General features: G+C 37.4%; 1 protein-coding gene across 2 annotated transcripts; it reads right to left on the bottom strand.

Moving 5' to 3' along the window:
• Positions 1 to 1,952: 1,952 nt before the first annotated feature.
• Positions 1,953 to 22,955, bottom strand: LOC100170432 (trans-2-enoyl-CoA reductase, mitochondrial). 2 transcript variants are annotated; one of them, XM_031902140.1, is made up of 10 exons: positions 22,768 to 22,955; positions 18,811 to 18,908; positions 13,150 to 13,281; positions 10,031 to 10,174; positions 6,748 to 6,850; positions 5,228 to 5,345; positions 5,000 to 5,073; positions 4,192 to 4,252; positions 3,667 to 3,739; positions 1,953 to 2,290 (listed from the first exon to the last, which is right to left on the bottom strand). In XM_031902140.1, the coding sequence occupies exons 1-10, from the start codon at positions 22,941 to 22,943 to the stop codon at positions 2,127 to 2,129; spliced, it is 1,143 nt and encodes a 380-aa protein (XP_031758000.1). In that variant the 5' UTR covers positions 22,944 to 22,955; the 3' UTR covers positions 1,953 to 2,126. The 2 variants fall into 2 exon arrangements, with proteins under 2 accessions (XP_031758000.1, XP_002936349.3); XM_002936303.4 differs by having other exon boundaries at positions 5,228 to 5,330.
• Positions 22,956 to 24,893: the final 1,938 nt, after the last annotated feature.

Raw genomic sequence — 24,893 nt, 5'->3', positions numbered from 1 at the left:
CATATTTAAAGGTGCAGTGTACTCACCTGTTATAGATGTATTTTGTATAGAAGAACTTCCACACATTTATTACTTTTCAAAATAGTGAAAAATGGTTATGCCTTTAGAATGTTGCTCTTAAATAGGAAAATACCATATCTTATTTTCTATGCACATTTTTTGTTTGTTCTCTACAGTTTCTGCTCATTAACCAGACTTATGTGCATGTAGTCACAGAAAGGCAGCACCATGTGGGGAGGGAAATATGTTATGGAAATGTAATTTTTAATATTTTGAAGGAATTGGGTATTACTAGTTATTTAAGTAATTTAAAACAAAGCAAAAAGAAAATTAAAAAAAAAAGTATTTTTAAGGCAGATAACATATATCAAATATTGGAGCTTATTAAAAATGCTGAGCATATTGGAAACCCGGCAGAAATCCTATCAACCCATCAGTTATTAGTTTTATTTCATCCAGCTGCAGGTAGACTAATAAAAGCAAACATCTGATTGAAAACCATCCCTTACTGCCAAGGTACATAAATTACACCTATTGAGTTTACTTTCTGTAAGTCAGATAGCCAAATACAGGGAGTCCTCAGTTTAAGTAAGAAGTAGCTAGATGCTGGCTTTTTGGTAGCACTTGCCATACAAAGAAAGAGAGTAATTAGCTTTGTTAGGAAAAGTGCTCTGGCCAGACTACTAAAAATGCATATGTTACCGCCTTTGATTTAAATTATTTCTGATAGGAAGGTAGCTTTGCATGTTTTGTTGCTCACCCTCAGGGAGATTAAGCATAGGTGACAAAACATCATGTATGCCATAGACCTTAAAAAAGAGAGGTTACCAAGTCAAAAGGCACTGCCAAGTGATTCTAGACGTTTACCTTGTACCCCAGGCTTGTGCTCCTCTGCTTCAAAAATGCACTAAAACAGGATTGTAAGAAGATGGTGTCAAGCCCAACAGGGGGTGCCTGGAAGACCAGAAGATGATATTGGCCTGCACTCAGCAAACTGATGGTTTGTTTTTTTAAAAAGGAGAACTAGCCCAAGGTTGTAGGTTGTTAGGTACCTAAAAATTGATATGGATTTAACCTTAAATGATTCATTTTGGAATCTAACAACAATGGGATAAACCCCAAATACAGTGGACATACAGGTATTTAAATACTGCTTGTCAGTTTTAAAGCATTATGTGCATCTGCCTTTTATTGCTATCGGAAACACTGCTTTATCCCCCACAACATTTCAAATGTATGGGGAACACATGTAAATAACTGTTCTAGCCTTGCTGTATTATTGCATTTTGTGTACATAAAAAGATGCATACCCCATATAAATTTGTATTGTGTTATTTCTTTACACTTTTTCCTTTTCCGTAAAATGTTTGTACAAAGCATGCCAATTATTTCAACATTTTGTGAGCAAACAAATTTATTGTTGTGCCTGCACCCATTGTCTTGGCCCAGGTGAAGGCACACAAAGCAGAGTTGGCCTGGTAACTGTTCGTGTATGCAGTTTTGCACTGAATTTTGCTTGGTGTGCCTTCATTACGGCTGATACAATGGCTCAGGCTGTGACGCAACAATAGATTTTTTGTGTGTAGGGGTGGATTCTTGGCCTGGCTTTATCCACAAGGTGAGAATCCGCCCCGTGTATTAGCCTTCGCTTAGGGATGGATTATATCTGTTACCGGTCCAAAGCATATAATGTAAATAAAATGAGATTTGGGCTTAAACCAACAGAAATAAATTCCATACCCATTAGAGGGCACACCATTAAAAAGTAATTTGCAGCCAATACATGATTTTGAATCTAATAGTAGACCTAGTGGAAGGGAAAATAATTAGTCATTTGAGCTCAATCTTTGCACATCCTATTCACAGTTGAGTTACTGCTGCACCACATCTACCTGGTGATAAATCTGACAGTCCTTTTGGCTGCTAAGGCATGTCAAAGTATTTGCAGAATATAGAAGGAAAGTTTTTATTGAGGTGGTCATATGAAGTTCGCTACTAGTGTACTTGCGAAAGCTGGGGTTTTCCAACTAATAAAGCTTTGGAGCCATCAAAACTGTGTGGTAAGACAGTATAAATATTGTTCATTAATGGCTTAATTTATATTAACTAATGGCAAATTTGTATGGTTATTCCATAATTAGTATATTTTTACTGCCGCAGGGGTTCAGGCTGTCATGAAATGCAGTCTCGTACTCTTTAAATGGAATTTGGGTGCAAGCAGGTTCCAGTAAATGTCCTTTCCGTACCATTTCAATCAAGTCCGATAGCATTCCTTTTATTTTGGCCACATCTGTTTAAAGCAATCAACAAGTGAGCATCAATTTTCCACTTAGGGCAATGCAGTTTTATTGTTTTATAGTTTTATATTGTTAAATTGTGAAAATAAGTGTGAAATAAAAGGTTTATGCTGTTCTAGTTTCCACTGTCCCTAAGCAGTGTCCTGGGGTAGCCCCAGCCTGTAGCAGCAAATCAGGCACTTTCAATATTAATTGGATTGCACAGAATTGCTCATTGATGGCAGTGATAAACACTGTAAAGTAGCCAAGGGCCATCAATTATTTCTCAGAAACAAAGGGGAGCTCCACCCAAACACAACTTTAAGCTTTTTAAAAAGTAAACATAATTTCAAGCAACTTATCAATATATATCAATTAAAAATATTAAGTCGTCTTATGATTTGTAAAGTATTAATATGGTTTGGAACAGTTACCTAAGCCTAGCCCCCTGTTGTCCTGCTGATCTGACTGACTACGTTGAGACTCAAAAAAAAAAAAATGTATCAGTAGTCTACTGTTCTCAGCCTGCATCCTCCAAATTCCACAAGCCCCTGCACATGTGATGTCAATGAAGAAAGGATCATCGCAGTGAAATACATTGTGGGTTATGTAGTTCCTGTGTGCTGTCTGTACACTGTGGAGATGTTTGTAACATCAATCTTTTAGTCCTTTCTCCCCTGCTAGGATTTTAAATGATGCAGAAAGAGAAGGCCAAGTTTGCAGCTGGGTTTCAGCATATAAAAATGGTATTTATTCATACTTTTTGAAGGAACAGATTAATTATAGCTTATATATATATGTATATTAGGGGTTTCTGTGATGAGTGGGGCTCATAAATAGCGATGAGTGGATTTTTTCGTGAAAATTCAGTGAAAAATTGTCTGATTTTTTTTGTTGCGCGTCAAATTGGGCGCGGTTGTGTAAAAAAAAAAAAAAAGGGACGCGGTCACATCAAAAAAGTGTGGCCGACAAAAAAAAAATAACCGCAGGCGACAAAAGATTTTGGTTCAGAAGCAGGAGTTCCCCTTTAACATTTGGTAAAGAAATAAAGTAATTTGATCTCTTTGTGCAATGGCATACAGAGTATTTTGGTTGCAATGGAACACACATTCTCACAGGTGAGAATGATCTGAAAGAGCAAGGACATATGCTGTCGGGCAATTTTCACCTGAAATCTCATTACTGTCATGAAAGTATCTCCTGACAATTGCTTGCACTTTTAGATCATTCCCATATATGCCAAATTATTTTTTATCTTTTTTTTTTTGTATGTAGAGAAATTTCACAAACAGTCTTAGTTAATGGAACATATAAAAATGTTTTGTCAGGATCATATCTCATTTTGTCTAACCTTTGTGTTAGAACATAATCAATATATCCAAGTACTCACCATGTAGATTGTCTTTCTTCCACTGAGTCATCCAAAATCCATATAATTTAATATTTCTAAATATCACAGCTTTCTTTAAGAAGACAAGATATCAGACAGTGTAATATGTTATAAATATGTTATAAATACATACATACCCTCATACAGAATATTCACTTTGTTACTAGCTACACTACAGCAAAGATTTCTAATGTCTTGATATTGTACAGTTGCCAGCATGTGTCTACTGCTGAACAGTATCTTAAAGGCAGTAGGTTAAAGACTCCAATTACTCAGTGCTGCATAGTTTGATGTCAGCTTACATTTCCTGGGACAGAAAGATAAGATCACACAGTGACTTGTGTTCACCAAAGAAATTAAATATATTTTTTTTATGTTACCCTCTAAATTGAAAGATAGCAGTGTAAAAACTCAGTAAAATAGAGGAGCTATGCACTGGGAAAAAACATGCAATTTTACAGTGTTACACACAAACACCTTTAAATTATTTATAACAAGTTGTTTGCTATCATTTGACACACTTACAGCAGGGACAGGTGTAGGCTTTCGTGACATTCCTCCATAAGTAACCATAGTGCTGCCATCCCTAGGTAAAACAAATATATTCACCGCATTATACCATTCTAATATGTGGCATAAAACCATCTGAAATTTTACTTGAAATAGCCACAGCATAGTTTGATTTGCAAAAGCAACAATGTATTATTACATGAACAGAAGAATCCTTAATTGTTTCTAATTCTTGATTACATTTAATGATGCATAGGAAGAACGAATATAATTGTTTACAACAGTTGATAAAACTGTACAGGTATAAGACCTGTTATCCTGTATGTTCGTAACATGGGGTTTTCCGTATAATTTTCCGTTATTTGGATCTCCATATCTTAAACCTACTAAGAAAATTATATAAATAAGCAGAATTGTTATGCCTCCAGTATGGATTAATTATAATCTTGGGACCTTCTTGTAACTCAGCTTTTTGTATATATAATATACAACACACACACATGTGTGGTGCAGTCTCCAGTGCTACTAGTTTGCCCCCTCCCCACCCATGCCTGGCCCCTGAGTTGCTACCCTGATTAAAGAACTTATTTTTTTTTAACTCTGTCACAAGCAACTTGCTTTCCAAGGGGCTCATTAAATCCTACAGCAGGACTGAAGGTGAAAGCTAAAGTTATTTTTCACCCTGGCTCAGAGGGGTGCAATAACAGCTCGAGGTGCTCATAAAGTGTAAAACTCATTACTACTCAATACTACTCCTTAGTATAAAAAAAAACTGATCTTTGTGAATTATAACGGGTTGTGTAGTCACAGCTGCTATACTTACATGAGATGCGTGAAAAGATCTCCAGCACTCCTTCCTCCCACACAGTTGAGAGCTAATTTTGGTCTTTCAACCACCTGAAAAAAAAGAAACCAGCATAATATAATAGCTTTCATTTTTATATTGATCGTGAGTTTATGAAGTCACTGCTCTGTTCCAGGAACAAGCAATAACAGAAATAAGTATTAATCTACATAAGAGAATGCAGTAGAAAAGGAAAGAGCAGGTCACCTTAAATATATCTGCCATTTCTTGCTTCTGAAGAGTTTCTTCGGTAATAACATAGGTTGCTCCCAAGGACCTCAGTTTTTCAATCAGTGCGTTCACATTAGGCCTTTGGGGAATAAAACTGTAGTTATTCCCAAAAAGAAAAGTCAGTGTATGCCCATAGTAATTTGACTAAAGTTCTAAATGAAAGCACTTGGGACAACATAAGACCAACTAACTAGCCATTTTACAAAAGTTATTGTTTGTTAAAAGAGCATTCTCAACCTAAAATTTAACATTATGTTCTGCCCCTCTGTGATTTGGAATTAAAACTGCTATTAGTGCTGTATCTTATTTACCATAAGCAGGCAGTGGGTTATATGACAGGCTGGAAGCAAAGAAGGAGGGAACCTTAATAAGAAAAACAACAGTTCAAAATTAGCTGCAAAATATCTCAATCTGGGAGCTCAGCACTGCCATGTTTTCCAACAGAGCCTGTTGCTGCAATGTTTTTCCTGTTCTCAGATATCCACCACACTGACCTATACTGTGTAATAAGGTACTTCTTGGGAGCTTGCTATACTTCACATTTGTGCAGATTAAACTGGTGCAATGGATACGTATCCATTGCACCAGTTTAATCTGCACAAATGTGAAGTATAGCAAGCTCCCAAGAAGTACCTTATTACACAGTATAGGTCAGTGTGGTGGATATCTGAGAAAAGGAAAAACATTGCAGCAACAGGTTCTGTAGTGTTCCAGGGCAGTTTGTTGTTTTTAAAGAAGATGCAAGTCTGCCCAGGGTAAAAGGGGAGTGATTTTTGGCTGGCTTTTTCTGAAACAGAGGCTGAAGTCTGCCATTGCTATTCTGCACTTGTATTTCACTAAAAAAAGTCCAATATATAATAATAAAGACTTAGCACATATAAACAGACTGATATTTGCTGATTAAAACTGCTGCTTTGTTAAATAATATCCATAGGATCGAAAAACTATGCAACACGTAGAAACCACAGTGATCTGCCTCTGCTTATAGAATCTGCAATCTGTGGCATGCTGGGACCGGAGGCACTTAATGAGTTAAGTTTATTAATATCATAGTAGACATCCGGAAACTCATTAAATGCCTATCGTTTTATAACATGATTTACATGCCTTATATAAATGCACCTGTTCTTGCTGCTATGCTGTGCTAAGTCCCACTGATGTAACCAAACAACTGTGTAGTATTTTTAGAAATCTCGTCTGGGAGCAGAAGTCCTTAATTATAACCGGAATCTCAACAGATTAACAGTGATGGGGTGACACAGCAAGTATTTATTCTATGGGAAATCGGCAGTGATGCAACAATAGCCAGTTTGTAAATTGTACACAAGAGGGCAGCATACGACTGCATTTAAAATACTTATTTTGTAAAGAATATTTTGTACAGTCAAATGGCACACAGGCAGGTCAATTAGGCCCACTGCAAGTGTGTGACCATCTTGTTTTTCTTATAAAAGGGACAATAAGTAAACATTTCAGTTCCTTTCAGTTGTTTTTACCTGTCTCGAATCACGTTGATAGTGTTTATTCCCATTGATGAACAAATCTGAATCACAGCTTGACCAACAGTGCTGTTAGCTCCATTCTGAATGACTGTGTCACCTACAGTAATCAGAACAGATACATTAAAATACAATAGTAATAATATAATACACAAGAGTCACAATTATCATGTAAATTATATAGTGAATAATGTACCCCCTATTGTAAAGGGGCAATAATGCGGTACATTCTTTATTATAATACACAAGTTTCAGTCTTTTCAGTCATTTGACAACTTACATCACTGAGTACTGACTATAAGGCATACCTCCCAACATTTGAAAATTGGAAAGAAGGACAAAAAGAAATGCCACATGCTGTGTGGTGAATTTTTTTGACCACGCCCAATTTTGCAACCACACCCCCTAAATACCACTCCCATTTTATTAAATTTACCAGGTTATTTAAAGTTTGAACACATTTCTGGGGGTTTTGGAGTCTTGTTTTATATGTTTTTACAGTTTTGTTAAAAAAGGTGAAATTACCCTTTAAGCGGAGTCTCAGTTCCCCCAAGACACCTGTTTATCTTATTAGTTACAACTGTATCTAAGTGCAGGTGTGGCTTGTTAACTTTCTGGGCTCTCTGCCAAAAGCTACTTTTTAATTAAGTTTGTATCTTTTTTTGCATTCAGTGCAGGAAGGAGATCAAAGGGAAATTAGGGACTTTTCAGTAAGAATCCAGGACTGCGGGCTGAACTGTTAAAAGAGGGACTATCCACGTGAAAATCAGGACAGTTGGGAGGCATGTATAAGGTTATGATTTACAGGATATTCATGGCTTTTGTGTATTACATCCATATAAACAGTGCTTAGTGATGTAATGTGGCACATGACTGAAACTTGTGTATATAAAATAAAATTATGTAACTGATGTAAAATATGAGAATACAAGCTACCTTGGAGTTCCATGGCTTGTACAAAATGACATGAACCTGGGCCTTGTGGTTTAATATAGTCATGGAACACCATGGTAACTTACAATTAGGGTATGTTATGTGCTTAGTGATCTTGTTAGTTATAATCTGTGATTTGTGTTTTCCTTATTGAAAGAAATTACATAAAAAGTCACCTTGTAATTCCATGAACATATAAAAGCATTCAGCCTTTGGAACTCCTCTGTGACTTATAATGATGTATTAGATTGTAAGGGCTTCTGGGCAGACCCTCTTTACCCTCTTTCATTTTCCATGGACTGGTCCGATTGCCAGTCAGGAAGAATCCTCTCTGGATCAGGTTTCAATAGAACTAGACAGAGCCTGAACTTGATGGACATGTGTCATTGTTATATCCTACCTAAAGCTGAATAACCCCTTAAATATTTTAATTAAATATATGGGGTGTTAGATAAACCTCTTAATATTTTATACCTGATTTAAAACACTGTTGAAATGTTAATGTTACCTGTTTAAATCAGTATTATTAATTGGTATTTTCAATAGTCCAGCAGTAAGTATAGCTGGATTAATAATGTGTAAAAATCTGGGGATTAGGTGCAAACATAATTGTACCAGCCTAGTGACATATCTAAAAGAAGTAAATGAACTATCTGCTTTAATTCCAAAATCCTTTTCTTCCTTTGATTTTTTTTAATGTATTCCATTAACTTTTTAGTAATAAGACTTGTACAGTTTTCAGTATTAAACTTTGTCTGCTGTAACCAAACCCAATTAAGTAATTTAATATGCCGAATCTTGGTGTTATCTGTTTACAATACATGGGCACTATTATCTATAAACCTTATTGCCAAGAATATTAATTGGAATAGATTAAAAATTAAATATTTTAGAAAATACAAATACTGCCCGTCACAGCATGATGGATGGATTACTTTTCTAGGTGCAATTCATTTGAGGTGCCTTTGCCAACCTATACCTGTTTAATATTTATATTTTTAAAACAATTCTGACTAAACATAACTAAACCTTTTTGCTATTATAAATTTACATTTTACATAATATTTAATAATGCTATGTTATTTCCAATCACATTAGGGTTTTACTTAATCTGGCCCTTGGTGGATCTTGGATGGTTTTGGCTAACAGGTTGGAACACAGCGAGGAAGGGCAGGAAGTAGAAAGCCTCTGTAGCACGACTACATTCAGGACATGCCAGTTGAAGAATGGCAGGGGATACAAAGTAGGGATGCACCAAATTCAGGATTTGGTTCGGTATTTGGCCAGGATTCAGACAAATCCATGGTCCTGGCTGAACTGAATGTTAATCTGAGAATATGCTAATTAGGATTTGGAAGGGTTAAATGTCTGTGTGAACACAGAAGTGGATTTCTTTTTGCCACGGGCAGATATGTTTAACCCTTAGCATATGCTAATTGGGATTCTGACTTCGGTCCGGTATTTGGCCAAATCCCTTACGATGTGTTAAGGAACACAAAACACCACTGCATACAGGATGAGTATGAGGTTGGTGGCATATGGACAACCCATAGGAAGCCTTGCTTGCATATCATTCAGAAAGCGCAAGCACCGGGGAACACAATGCACTAGGAAGGGGTTTTTTTATATTCCTGCCCAAGGGAAATGCACCTTCCAAAAGAAAAGGCTCAAGTGTATGCTTCTAAAATTGAATCTGTATTCTTTGTAAATGAACTTATATAATTATTAGGGATAATTATGGATACTTCCAACCAATGCAAGTTGCTGAGCTGCAGTAATTGGGTAAGGGATTCTAAAGAGAAATGTGTGTGTCCTTCAGGCCAGGAGCAGTTAATGTACTGTCAGGTGCAGTAAAAGAGGTAGATAGGAGTGGAATGGAGCAGGCATAGAGATAGGAGTGAAACAGACTCAAGACAGGAAAGGACCAACCAAAACTAAGGCTGGAGCAGTGAGAGTACAGGCACAAGAGCTAGGGGCTACCAACTAATGTTCAAGCAGAAACTAATGCCCAGGCCAGAAAGTGAGGTAGCAGAAGGGTACACATTGCAGACCAAGGCAGCTATTCTTACTGAATTTTCCCCCCATTTGTCACATGATCTGTGTAATTTGACTCTAACATAAGCTCTGACTTTGCTAGACAAAGCTTTGGAAAAGCCTTACAGCTCTTTAAATTTCAAGCAAAAAAAAAAGATTTAAAATAGAAAGGCAAACAGTTTATACCCCACCCCAATAATAATAAAGAAATATTGTATATCACTATACAATGTCTACATCATAGTCAAAGTTCATATTAATGTGGAATTCTTAAATGAGGAAACAATTTCACAGAAATGTAAATATTCTCTACCTGGATTCAATGTAACAAAATCCATGAGCATCCGATAAGCAGTGCAAGGATTTACACTTACGGTAGCAGCACTGATAAGGGAGATATTATTAGGAATAGACGTCACTTGGTGCGCCTGGCAAACTGCATGTGTTGTCCATGTGCCTATTAAGTAGTAAAGCACAAAAGGGTAAATTAACTGTGGAGAAAGCAAGTGATGGACACATTTTTATGACAGGCATGGATTTAAGAAACTGCTGTGAAAATTCGGCACAACAAAAATTTCCCTGAGTAAAAATGCCCAATAGGAAAACCTTTTTATTTATTTTTTTTACAATTAAACCATAATTACCCTTTATAGTAGGGGTATTTATAACTTTTCATGATGTTTTAGCTAAGACTTGAAATGAAACAATGCAAGTGGTTAAAAATTTCAAATTTTCACTACCACACAGATATATGATGCTTGAGCCATCATAAGATCATTTAAGAGCAGGCACTTCCTTAGACATCCTGTCAAAATGTATTCAGTAACAGTATAACTGCATCACCTATATCAGCAATCATCTAGGCACCCTGGGGTAAGAATAGTTACAGTAAGTCATTAAGGGCAGTCTCTTTTAGTTATTTTGTTACCTTACATAAAATTAGGTAATGTGCATTAACCTTGTTTGGGCATAATAGGGCACTACCAATATATGAAGTTTGTGTCAAATAAATAAATATGACCTGCAGCATTCTACTTTTGAGTGGTATTTGGTATCAGAGGTGGGCAAGTCGGCCGGGCACCCTAGGTGACCCAGCCGACAACCTTGCCCCCACCGCTTCAAACTCCCCCCCACCACATGTGCACGAACGCAGATTCAATGCAGGGAGGGAGCGCCAGGAAATCAAATGTGGGGGTAAGAGATTCCGGACTTGGGGGTGCAAAAGAGGTACTTAACTATCGCCCCCTCACAGTTGCGCCCTAGGCAGATGCCTCTTCTGCCTACCCGTAGTTCTGGCCCTGTTAGGTACACAAGCTCAGGTAGCCTTTATATGTACAACACAGTAACATAATCCCCTCCTTCGTGGGTAGAAATTCATATATCCAGGATATGCTATGAATCGTAAGGAAAGTTCCCCTTGAAAGTCATGAACATTGATCATCACTGCAGTGATTTTGCATCCAGTCTGCACATAACTAATCACAACTGTGTTCTGAGTCTTTGTCAAGACTCAGAACGAGGGTAGAAATAGCCTGAAATGTTACTTAAATTGAAAGGATTAGGAGGTGGGGTGTTGGTAATGCAATTTTCTTTGATAAGGATATTTTTACACTTGTTTGCGCTGTTTGTAGTACACTTGATAAACGGTGTGGGTCATGTGATTAAAAGCACTATTGCAGTTACTTCTGCTTTTGCTTACTTCCTTTACTGAGATTGGGATAACCAGTTGCATATGGTTCCTTCTTGTAAAAATAACTTCTACTTATTTAAAAACAAAATGACAAAAAACACGCTGGACTGCAGGGTCTGCTTGTTCTATAGCCACTGTAATCCCAGAAGGTTAGTGCTCCTGCTGCAACCTAACAGTAGAAGAGGAGGTGGAGTGATGGGTAGTACACCGGGCTCCTCTGGAGTTTTCCTTATACTGCTGGTATATCTTATCTATCCAATTATCTCTAATAAGAATCCCTAACATGTACCTGTGAAAATGTTTAGGTATGGGGTTATGGGGTATATGGAATGCTTGGGACCTGGCGTTTTCCATATTTCATTACTATTGTATCAGTTGGATACCTTATTTACTAATAATCTTACTGCCTTGTGTACTAAAATACTTATTAAATACTTAAAGACCTTACTGCCTTACTAAAAATACTGTATTTCAAAATAAAAAGGCTCAGTAGGATTGTTTTGCCAGGATATGCATGTATGCTATCTTAGTAACCATTTATACAAAGAATTTTGAGATCCCATACCTCAATACTATAATCAGCCTTGGTGTTAATATTCTCTAACTGCCAGAATACACAAGATGTCATCCTAAGTTTATCTGCTATTGTATGTTAGCTAAAATAGTGTTGAAATTAGTTTGAATTAAGTAAGTTTTAATGATGAGATAATAGAGATTTACAAAGGCAACATGCCATTAAAATAAGCTATGTGCTTATGATATATCTATGCATCATCATCATGATTTCAACAATAGGACCTTATTCCTTTTTACTGAAACTTAAAATAGAAAAAGATGAACATCTTAATCTTTATAGGGCAATATACAGTAGTTACTAGAAATTACTAACATTTTACTGGCATTCAGTTTTTAAGTACTGAAATCAAGAGATAATTGTTATGGACCTTTTGTTGAATTACTAAAAATATTTTATAATTTTTACACACTATATAAAGTAAGTAAATTGGGTTAAAAAAAATACCAAATACACACATAATACACACATATACAAACTATATATACCAATATCTATACTAACTGTAGATTTTAGTATCACAAACGCCTTTGATATTATGCTTATTCAAGAAATCATCCAAGCTACTCTTAAAGGCTTGATGATGTAGCTTTCCTGAATGCTATAAATTTCTAAAATGCAGGGAACAAAATGTTTGGATAAATATTAATCACCTACCCCTATGGATTCACTGGAAGAGCTTCATTATAAACACTTTACATTTGGGGATCTGAATTTTGTCTGCCAAGGCCCTTTCCAATGAAGAAGCACATGTTTTAATATTTGGCAGCAGATTGGGAATGATATTGCCTTCTTATGATTAGTGCATGCCATCATGATGGCGCTTAATCAAGACAAAATAAGACTGTATTAGAATATTACTGTCCATAGCTGTGTTTCCACTAATTCCTTTTTGCCTATGTGTGCAAAAAATATTCTTTCGGTCACACATTTTAAACTTTTGTACACATTTTTAAAAACAGTGTGCTCAGGTTTGAATAAATACACACACCATTTTTTGTGTGGGTACAAGCCCATTACTTAGAGGGAAAAACTGTAATAACTCTAACATATCTATAGCAGGTTAAATTAAAAATTAGTTCAAATTTATCAAACATACTGTTATTATATATGAGAACTGCTGACACAATCGATTACAAATACTATTTACCTCTTTTCCTTGACTTACCGAATCCTGAATCTGTTGGAATTACCCAGTCTCCTGGTTTAACGGAGTTCACATTGCAACCAACCTTGATTACTTCTCCTACTCCTTCATTTCCACCAATTGCTGGGAAGCATGGTGTAATGCCATAATTGCCTGTACAAACACCATATTATATTATTAACATTTTTAAAATAAAGTTGATGGTACAAAATTCAGTAAGTATTTTTAGAGAGTGAGAGAGAGAGATTGATTCACAGGATTCCTTAAAAGTCACAAGTTTAATACAGCCCCTGGTCAAACCAAGTAACCTGTGTGTGCGCATGTGTATGACACACCACTCAAAGCCGTCCCTTTAGTACTGTAAACTAATTAAAGGCAAAATCATATTCTTTATTGAGCCCCCTTGGATGCAATGTCTGCAAAGTACGAATCTAGAATTCTGAGTCTGTTGCCCCCTTCATTTTGGGGGGGGGGGGCAACAGACTGTATCACAAGAAATCTAAGTGCAGGTGTGGCATGGCAAGCTGTGCAAAAATGGTCTGGAACCAGTAACTTTACTGCTTTCTTTCCAATAGTGTATCCAGAACCAGTTCCAGAATCATTTCCCCCACATATGCAAGTTCACAAGGACACTTGAGCATATAGACTACATATTCTGAATCAATTGTAATGACCCTTTATCTTAAACCCTTTTGTACAAATTTGGATGTAATTTCCTCCAACTGTGTGATAAGTCTCTCTTTGTCTGACACTATACGTTTAACATTGAAAGTAAGGAAGTATTAGCCCTAGGGTGTGAGCTATCAAATCAAAGTCATTTATTGTGGTCCATAAGCAACTGCTCACTTTTACAGTAAACCATAGTATACAAAAAGGTAACAGATTCTGTGCTATATGTGAGAGAAAACCAATTGATGAAACATAACCATCTAGATAGTCCTTAAACTCCAACAAGGATCCAACTTTGCCACCCCATACCACCAACAGGTCGTCAATATACAGTAGCTCCACCATTTGAGGCAGTATTGTTGGAACAGAGCATGAGTATACATGTACTGAGTTTTAAAGTGATTCATAAATATGTTGCCAAAGGTGGGGGATACATTGGATCTCATAGCAGTACCCTGTAGTTGGAGAAAATAGTTATTATGTTGTACCATTGAGAGCAATTCCATGAAAAAGCATGTCTGTAACTGACTGTACTCAAAATATTCTAAAACAGCCCATACCACCTAAATCCCCAAATCAAGAAGGTATCAAAGGCTGCTAACACAGTGTCACCATCCCCAACCCCCAATTCCAGGTTCTGTATATACGTATCATCCTAGTGTACATAAAAAATTAGAAGTCTCCTTAATGTAGGATTTTCCAAAAGGCACAAAGGGTGCCAACCCATTACCAAAAAAGGTAGCTATTCGGGCAAAAATTGAATTCACCCCAGCAACAATGGGGCATTCCTGGAGAACCTTATCTTTGGTAAGGTGTAGAACAGTGGTACACTGGGAAAATCCTGGAACTAGTAATTGCTCAAATCCTCATTTACCAGCCCCTGCACATGATACCGGGATATAGTCTCCAAAATACAATCAGCATCATTCAATTGACCAGGAATCTGCTTTAATATTTCTTGTCTCGGATCACAATAGTACCCCCTTCGACTGGCTTATAGATTACTACTGTAACCTGCATTAAAGACTCCAGAGCTATACACTCCAATTTGGTCATATTATCGTTGTACCTCAATGCCTTTGATTACATAGGGCCCTGTGAAATCCCTAGATATGAAATTAATGAACATTTCCACTGGGTGAAAGGGTGTAGGGGACAGATACCAGCTTTTTTTTTTTTTACATAAACAAAAATGCTTCAGAGTTAACATACCCAGAGTCATACCCTCTGTCTCTTTGTCCATAAACTGGACTTCGAGTCTCAATCTGAAAAACCTCTGTAAGTCTATATCCAAACTGAATGTTTCTATCTATCTATCTTAGTAGAAGGACTCTTCTGCAATACTTGCAACTCAAAATCAGACAGTACCTTCTTATAAATATATACGTGTGTGTGTGTAACTGAAATACCTAGTTTGGTTTTAAAGGAATAACCTGGCAACTTTACTTATATAACATACCCCTTTATGAAACTTTGAGCATACAATTGATGTGATAGCCCACTACATTAAAGTAGTATTGTCTTTTTTTTTATTCAAAAAGTATCAGTTAATAGTTCTTCTCTAGCAGAATCCTGAATTGAAATACATTTTTTAAAAGCGCAAACAGTTTTTTAATATTTAATTTAGAAATCTCACATGGGGCTAGCCATATTCTTCATTTCCTAGGGTGCCTCATATTTCCCTCAAAGAAACAGATCAGCAGAACAATGGGAGAGTACCAAGATAGCAGCTACCTGACACCTGTATTGCCAAAAGTGGTAGATATCAGAATAGCACTCATTAGTAAGAAATTCATGTCTGGCTTGGGACTCCTCCAGTTACATGGGAAAAGGAGAAACAATAGGTTACCTGAAAGCAGCTCTAATGTGTAGCGCTGGCTCCTTCTGAAAGCTCAGACTCAAGCACAATGCACTGAGATGGCTGCCTACACACCAATATTACAACTAAAAAAAATACATTTGTTGGTTCAGGAACACAATTTTAAATGGTAGAGTGAATTATTTGCTATGTAAACAGTGTCATTTAGAAATAAAAAGTACACCATAAAAATCAAGACAGACATCTGTCATAAGATATTCTAAAGATGGCATTTAGGGACACAATATAAGGTTTATCCTCAGTTTTTTGCCATACAATTTTAAGAAGCCTCAAAACTGTCACTAAAACACTATTCCTGGTCATTTCATCATTGGATTGCAGATCAATCATCCTTGTGTGTGGTTACTTTAGGTATGTCAACCTTAAGGACTGTAGTTTTCATGCAGTTTTCCAAGAACTATTAATGATTTTAGCCCACCCAAGGATGTCACTGACATCTTTATACAACATCATCGGTTTAGCTTAATTCAGTCTGTGAACATGCCATTTACTGGATAATGTACCCACTGCATTGCAATAGTTGGGCAGCACTGACTTGATGAAGCATGATGCTAGTGAGGTGAAGAGCTATTAACTTGTTTCCTGTCCTAAACCGACAAAATGGAATACCCATGTAGGGACCTATAGGGTTAACAATCCCTTTAGCTTTTAAAGTTTAGGCATAGGACATGTTATCCAGAATTCTTGGGACCTGAGGTTTTGTGTATAAGGGATCTTTCTGTAAGATGGATCTCCACACCTTAAGTCTACTAAAAAGTCAAACATTAATTAACCCAATAGGACTGTTTTGCCTCCAGTAAGGATTAATACAACTTAATATAACAGTACAATGTACTGTTTTATTATTACAGAGAAATGTTGCATTAGTTATAATAAAGTCCAAACTTTCTGCATAACGGGTTTCCAGATAACAGATCCCATACCAGTATTAGACTTCTTAAGAGACAGCTAATACGTAGCATATTGCATTAAGCCTTCCAGAGGTATCAGACCCTGTTTCAAAATTAGCTTCATTTTGAAATATGTTGTCGTATATATTGTCTTTCACATTCAGAACTATTTTTAATCTGTTCCAACAAGAAAAGGGAATGAAATATAAATAGAAAACTCCTAGATACAGGGATGTTGCATTTGCCCTTACACACAAATTGAAGTTCTCTGCTTGACCTTTTTTTGAATTGCCTTCAAACACAGAATATGCATTTACTTTCTTTTTTACCAATACGCCTGATCCTAAAATGTTCGTCATTTCAAGCATTAACTGCCAGGACACCGGTGGCTTTAAAGTAGTTGGAAGTGCTGAATGCAGAGATCAGTGCTAACACTTTATTAAAAGAAATAAAATTCCCTGTGGTTGCAGCCATAAAATGTAAGCTACATACATACATCACTTTGGATGTTGAGCTACTTTTTTGCTTGTTGATAAGCCTTAGATTTCAGAACAGGCTTTTAATTTTTTATGAATTTAAATATAGTAGAAATAGAAATGTGTAGGTTTCTTGTGTTGTTGGTCAATATAACTTTTCTCTTTTGTCATTTTCAAAGCTATAAATCGTTCTGTGTATTTCAGTGCCATGTGAGTGTTGGATTAAAGCATTATGAGGTTGTGTGGGTCTTGCATTTAATGAGGTATTCAGTGTATATGCTGTTGACACATGAAGAGGTATGGGAATAAGGTATTGCCTTGTCTAAAATACAGTTTAAAATAGCATCATGGTCAGTGTAGATAATACACTAGTCAATTCTTGGAAGAATAATGCTATTCCCCCTATCCCCCTCCACGCAGAGTAGCTGCTCGCTTAAACCCAATAATTTTTTCAAGTATGTTTTTCAGTAGACTGGATTTTGGAGATCCAAATTTCATAAAGACCCCTTATGCATCCACAGCATATTCAGTGTATATGCTGTGGATGCATCAAGAGGTATGGGAATAAGGTGTTACCTTGTCTAAAATAAAGTTCAAAATAGTATCATAGTCAGTACAGATAATACACTAGTCAATTCTTGGAAGAATAATGCTATTCCCCCTTCCCCCCACCCATGCAGAGTAGCTGCTTGCTTAAAACCAGTCATTTTTTTTAAAGTATGTTTTTCAGTAGATTGGATTTTGGAGATTCAAGTTTCAGAAAGACTACTTATTTGAAAAAAAAACCCGAGGCCCCAAACATTTTTGACAACAGGTCCTATAACTGTATATCCAAGCTTGGAGATAGTTACTAATAATAATTACTGTAAAGGCAGCCTCACCATGCCTCCTTTTTATACTCCTCTCTGTGACTATGTTGAATGGTCACGGTAAAGGGAAGTCTTAACGATTAAATAAAGTCTTGGCAAAATAATAATTTACTACATTTTAAGGTCTGACCAAGCTTTTCCAGCCAGCTATTGTGGTACCAAAACTTTCAACCAAATTTTTTTCAAGGCTTTTGGGTAATGTGTTGTAGTTCCATGACAACTTTGGGTGGCAGGTTGTATTTATCTCAATATAGAGGAACCACCTGCTAAAGAGGGCTGACAGAGGGGAGCACTTTTGGTTTAATGTTAATCCTGCTGCAAAGGACTCATAAAGAAAAGCAAAATGTTTGGGCTGGGGCAGGGGTAGGGAACCTTGGCTCTCCAGCTGTGATAAAACTACAAATCCCAGCAAGCATTTTCCTTAATTAACCATGACTGTGGCTGTCAGACTCCTGCAATGCATTGTGGGACTGGTAGTTCCATAACATCTGGAGAGCCAAGGTTCCCTACCCCTGGGCTGGGGGATTCATGTCACTGCATGGGAATAATAAAGAGCTACAGCCCTATTTTGAAAACCATATACTGTACATCATCATTATGAAAGAGACTGGCCTACTGTGATAAGTTACCTAATGACTCTGTGCTCTCTTAACAGCATTTTTTCTACAGACAATCCTATGTTGTATCCATTGCTCTCTTACTGCATATCAAAGAGTATAATATGTTTAGCAAAATATATGACAGGCAGCCTTCCATAATCTAGCTTTACTACTGTCCTGCAGGTAAAACGAAATCAGTTATTTGTGCCTTTAACCATATTCATGTGACTTATTTTTTTTCATACCGATCACTACATTTTAAGCAATTGCCAGTATGGTAGGTCTTTCCTTTGAACTTACCATGCAGCATGTTAATGTCGGCTGGATTTACAGGGGCAGCAAGCATTCTAATATAAATATCTTCCCTCCCATTATAAAACAGTGGCACTTCTTCCAAGCTGCAAAAAAGATTATTTTTTGTTAAGATTCCAAATTAGTCAGGGCAGTCATAATGAAAGTTGCATAGCTTGTAATAAACAGTCAGTCAGGGTAGAATTAAATGTGAAAAGCAATGATCCTGACACTTATTGGTAGATTTATGAAAGTGTGAGATGAGAACTCACCATAGACAAATTCACCTACTTTCTGTTCATTACTGTGGGATTTTTAGAAGTGTATTTATCAAATGGTGAACTCTACCTTTTATTCAGTGACAAATATGCTTCTAAAAGTCCCATAGAAATGAAAAGAAAGTGAGAGAATTTTTCTGTGGTGAGAAACCCACATTTTGATAAACCTGCCCTTACAGTTAAAGATGTCAGATGCAAAAAATATTTCTTAAAATACAAACACTTGGTTGTGTGATTTTACTGCACACCTCCCAACTGTCCCGATGTTCGCAGGGCAGTCACGATTATAACAGCTCAGCTTGGAAAAGTCCCTATTTCTCTACTACTGCACTGAATGCTAAAAAAAGATACAAAGTTTCTCAAACTTAATTAAATAAGTTGGCTTTTGGCAGAGAGCCCAGAAAAGTTAACAAGCAACACCTGCACTTAGATACAATTGTAACTAATAAGCTAAACAGATCTATTGAGGGAATTGAGACTTGCAACTTAAAGGGCGATTTCACCTTTTTTAAGCAAAACTGTAATAACACATAGAACAAAACCCCCAAACGCCCAGAAATGTGTTTAAATAACCTGTCAAATTTTTTAAAATGGGAGTGGTATTTAGGATGTGGTAGCAAAAATGGGCGGGGTCAAAAACATGTTGCCGCAGCATTTTTTTTTTTTGTCCCTCTTTACATTTTTCAAATTTTGGGAGGTATGTTACTGCTGCATGTAGTATCAAGGCTAGAAGCAAGAATAACTATTACTTTTTTGCCCTGGAGTTGCAAACTCTGGTAACCAAACATCCATAATGAGACCAGTTTACCAGCACCAGGACTTACTAGGCTTATCTAATCACACTAGCGATAAGGGTTTGAAGAATAAATCACAGAATCAATAAGCAGCTGCATTAACGGCTGTACTCCTGTGTTTCAATTCCCTGCTGCCTAGCATTCAGCAAACTAAGGGATTAAGGTAATACAAGTTGCAAAGTTGGCCAAGATATATTTAAAGATCTATTAACCATAAGTTAACCCTCCCCTCCAAATCTTGCTGGTTCACTCTGGGCTAAAAACTATCTTTAAAAATGGCCCATTTTGGAGCTCCCTATACATCCTCTGTGGCCCCCGTTGCTATTTCAAATAAGGGGTAGGTATGTCCTAACAGTTCTGGCCAGAGGCATAGTAGGAGGGGGGTAGCCAATCACAGCCCTGCAGTCACACAAGCAAATACAGGTTTTAGTTTGCTATCAGGTCCATCTCACTGCAGATTGGCTCCTTTCCTACAGTGCAATTTGCTCCCCTGCACAGCCTGAGAAAGGAGGCAGCAGGAAGTGAAACACATGGGTGGAACTAATAGGGCTTTGGGGAAAGTTCTCAATAAATCAGCCCCAAAAAAATATTTTTTAAGTAATTCTTTCTATATTTACAAAAGTACAATGCACAGAAACATTCTTGTTTTTTACACAATATTATAGTCTTCTTTAACACATAGCAACCAATAAGATCCCTATTCTCTTCTCTTTAATGAGATACACAGTAAATGCCAAGTGCTGATCATTTGCTTTGGGTTTCTAGAGATGGGTAAATATCCTGCAATGGCCCAGTCAAAGCCTCAAAGATCTCAATACAGTTGAGGTGCACAGGTTGTATCCAACTAACCTGAAAACCTGAAGCTGCCTGGAACAATGCTACATTCCTCGGCTACATTATTCTAGGCTTTAAAATAGAACTATTTTGCCAATACAGTTTCATAAATTTAACTCCCTAGATCATCGTTTTTCAACCGCTGTTCCGCTGTTTTTACTTTTAAAGGGGGCCCGGCGATGCTACAGTTTTTCTTAGTAGCTCGGGCCCCCTTTAATAAAATCCGGGCCCTGTCATTAGTTGCGCCCCGTGTGTACGGGTGACGACAGTACGCACGGGGCGCACCGTTATAAAAGGGCCTGTGTGCGGTCGCGTGTAGGCAGAAGTGCAGAGGCGGCGCGCGTGAGGGGAAGATGCTGCTGAAGCCGCTGAAGAGCAGAAGTAAAATGCTGCTGGGCACCAATGTATTAGGGGGGGCCACGGGGCACACTGACTTATGGGGGCACTGCTGCTGGGCACCAATGTACTAGGGGGGCTGGCTCTTGGCACCAATGTACTGGGGGGCACTGCTGCTGGGCACCAATGTCCTAGGGGGGCACTGCTCTTGGCACCAATGTACTAGGGGGGCACTGCTGCTGGGCACCAATGTACTAGGGGGGCACTGCTCTTGGCACCAATGTACTAGGGGGGCACTGCTGCTGGGCACCAGTGTACTAGGGGGGCACTGCTGCTGGGCACCAGTGTACTAGGGGGGCACTGCTCTTGGCACCAGTGTACTAGGGGGCACTGCTGCTGGGCACCAATGTACTAGGGGGGCACTGCTCTTGGCACCAATGTACTAGGGGGGCACTGCTGCTGGGCACCAGTGTACTAGGGGGGCACTGCTGCTGGGCACAGAGTTAAATTTTTTAACATTTTCTAATGGTGGTGTGCCTCGTGATTTTTTTCATGAAACAAGTGTGCCTTTGCCCAAAAAAGGTTGAAAAACACTGCCCTAGATAAATATAGCATTTCATAAACTGTTTCTGAAATGATAATGCAGTATTTAGATATATACTGTAGGTAAAGCTCCTTAAGATCTATACACAGAATTCTTACTGCCTTTTCATAAGCATACAAGGCATGAATGCAAGTGTTTTGTAACTAACGTGACCATACTGCATAAAGGAGTTTAAAAAAAAAAATGATCAGATGACTTTATTCATTGGTAATTAATGTCAACATCTGTAATCGGAGAAATGACTGGAATAATTGTATTTCTACCACGTAAGCACTCCCGTTCAATATTATTCCCTTTAATTATTTGTTTTGCTGCTTTACTGCAATGAAATCAAATAAATTCTAATTACATGGGTAATGGAAGGAAAGGGCAGCTAATTCCAGAGGACCAGCTCTTTTTTCTGAAGGATAAATGTGTAATTACAGGAATGTATCAACAATACTTATCATCATTAGATACTGTATTGCCAAGTGTTTTAGCTAAAAAAGCTTGAAAAGATAACTAGGTAAAACCATAAAGCTACAATCTGGTCTGCAGATGGGGGTGTGCATGCAGGTTGGGGTATGTGAGCTCCCAGTCCAACGATCAGTGGGGAGAGGAGAGGTGTGTGCAAGCGGGTGGGGGTATGCGGGGGGCATACCATGTAACTATTTTACATATGGTGCAACTCAATTATTTGCAGACATTGTGCATTATTCACATTGGTTCCTGTCCCAATGGAGCTTAGGTTCTCAGGTCCTTCCCATGCACAAACACACCAACGTCTGTTTTATAAGGAGCCAATTAACACACCAATATGTTGATGGATTATGGGAGGAAACCCATGCAGACACAGGTAGAACAAACTTGCATGCATATTGGTCCCTAGTCACACCCAGGACTGCTAAGCAGAAATGCTATCCATTGCACCACCTCGCTGCCCAGTACAAAACTAAATATCAAACCATGTTTCAGTGGCAATCTGCCACTCTCTACATTTAGGACAATATGAAGTAAAGAAAATAACAGGGTAACATAATAGATCAATAAAAAAGACACTAGTCCTTCTTTCTTTGTTTCTCAGCTCACAATAAAGACTTTGGGTAATAATAAATAACCTTAAAATAAGCCATTTACTTACTGTAACACATCACTGAAAGCTCCATGCCTCCTGTATACAAGAGCTTCACATGATAGGTTAGAAATAGGTTTTGGAAAAGTTCTGTGCAGCATGCATTGCTTTTGGGTGGGTTTTGGTAATGGATGTCTAAGAAAGTAATTTTTTCTTATTGTCCTGTGAAGTAAACGAGTGCCCATTCCTGCACTAACAGAAAATATTACTGTCAATTCACACACCATGCACGTCATTTCTAGTTGAGGTCGATGTCACAATACAGCATTTCCTAATTCATATTGCTTAAGACTTTGATGGTGTAATAAAAAGACTGTGCTTTCAATGGTAGTGCTTTGTTGTTTGATATAAGTGCCAGACAAAATGTTTTATTTAAAGAAATTGCTACTTACTTGACACTTAATAGGAATTTAAAAGGCTCTATTTTGCATGGAACTCAAAATAATAAAGAACATTCATTGTATCTACGATTACAAAACTATGTAATAAAGGCTGTAAAATGTCACCAGAGTATAGTACAAACATGAATATCAAGATGGAATTTAAACATTTGTAAACTAATTATTCTAGTTGGAGACTTCCACAACAAAGTTTTCTTTTCTATACTGCTGGCAGAAAGAGTTGGGTTTTTTTTGTAAAAGAATGTTAGAAATTATTTATAAAAAATGAGTAGCATTCTGCTTCTAATGTGCTATAATATTATACAATATATATGTATATATGTACCCTGGGATAGCTCAAGGATGGGTCACGGTGAACATAAGGCAAATAATTATAGTTTGTTTAAATACAGTTCCCTGTAGTAGTGGCTGAAAGTGGATTCTAGGAATTGTAGTTTAGCATTAGCTTGAAAAGCCATAAACCTCCCACACAGCAGTTGCCACCACCAAAAATGGATTTGACTTAGTTAATTGATAAGCTTTATCATACAAATATAATTTAATTGTAAAACTTACTACTTCTTTCCTCTACAGTGGTAAGTTATGAATACATAACTTGGCAGATAAAGGATACTCTCTGCAGAGAGTTTCCAGCGATGACAGCCTGACAGACTGACAGACTGACAGACATGAGGTCGGCTGCTTGTACTGCTTCCTCCTTCCCCCCCGCTGCAGCCCTCTGACTTCCTCCGGAGGACTGCAGCCAGAAGGACCAGGCAAGCGATCTCGTCTTTAGGACAGGTTTTTTTTTTTACACACACACACTTACATACATTTACACACACTTAAAGCACACAATTTAGCAGTTTTTATTTTTTTTTGTTTTTTGTTACACATATACTGTACACTTATATACACACTTACACACTGTCACACATTTACATATGTATACACACATGTATACACAATTTTTTTTTTTTCATTTTACCACTTTGTTTTTAGTTTCTTTTCCCTAAAAACTGTTTATTTTGACAACGTGACTATTGGATCAGATATTCTGTTGTTGTTTCACTGATTTGCACAATTTTTTTGGTTTTATTGCATTTTTATCCCTGTAAGTGTTCCTGATCTGTATTTAGCATAGCTTTGCCGTGTGTAACTTTGGTGTACAAAAATAACTTTACCTATTTTGAGTTCATCAGAATGTGTACTTTCCAAAACTATATGGTTTTCTGGGGGTCTCTGTATAGTTAGGGGGGTTTACGGCACATAATACGCCGACAGGGGGCTCTGTATGCAAAAGCTGAGCTTGCAGCCGAGAAATCCATATGCGCTATTTTCATTTTGGGGTCAGTACATATCACAGACTTTGGTATATCTATGCATTTTGGGCATCAAACTGTTCAGTAGACCTTAGGTGTTCCTATTTGGGGTGATTGCCATTGTACGCAAGAAATTGTGAGAGATAAATGCGGCAAATTGCAACATTTTTAGGCGATTTTCTGAAATGTCATAAAAACCAATAATTTTAGGAAAGCTCTGCAGATTGGTACGTTGGTGTTGAAAGGACTCTTTACCCTTGTTGGATTTGTCAGAATGTGTACTTTCCAAAACTATATTGTTTTCTGGGGGTCTTTGTATATTTAGGGGGGATTACTGCACATAATATGCTGTCAGGGGGCTCTGTATGCAAAAGCTAAGTTGGCAGGCGAGAAATCCATATGCGCTATTTTCATTTTGGGATCAGTACATACC

Source organism: Xenopus tropicalis, chromosome 5 (genome assembly GCF_000004195.4).
Source record: "Xenopus tropicalis strain Nigerian chromosome 5, UCB_Xtro_10.0, whole genome shotgun sequence".
Lineage (NCBI taxonomy): Eukaryota > Metazoa > Chordata > Amphibia > Anura > Pipidae > Xenopus > Xenopus tropicalis.
The sequence above is the reverse complement of the archived record's forward strand: the minus strand, read 5'-3'. Positions and strand labels throughout refer to the sequence as shown.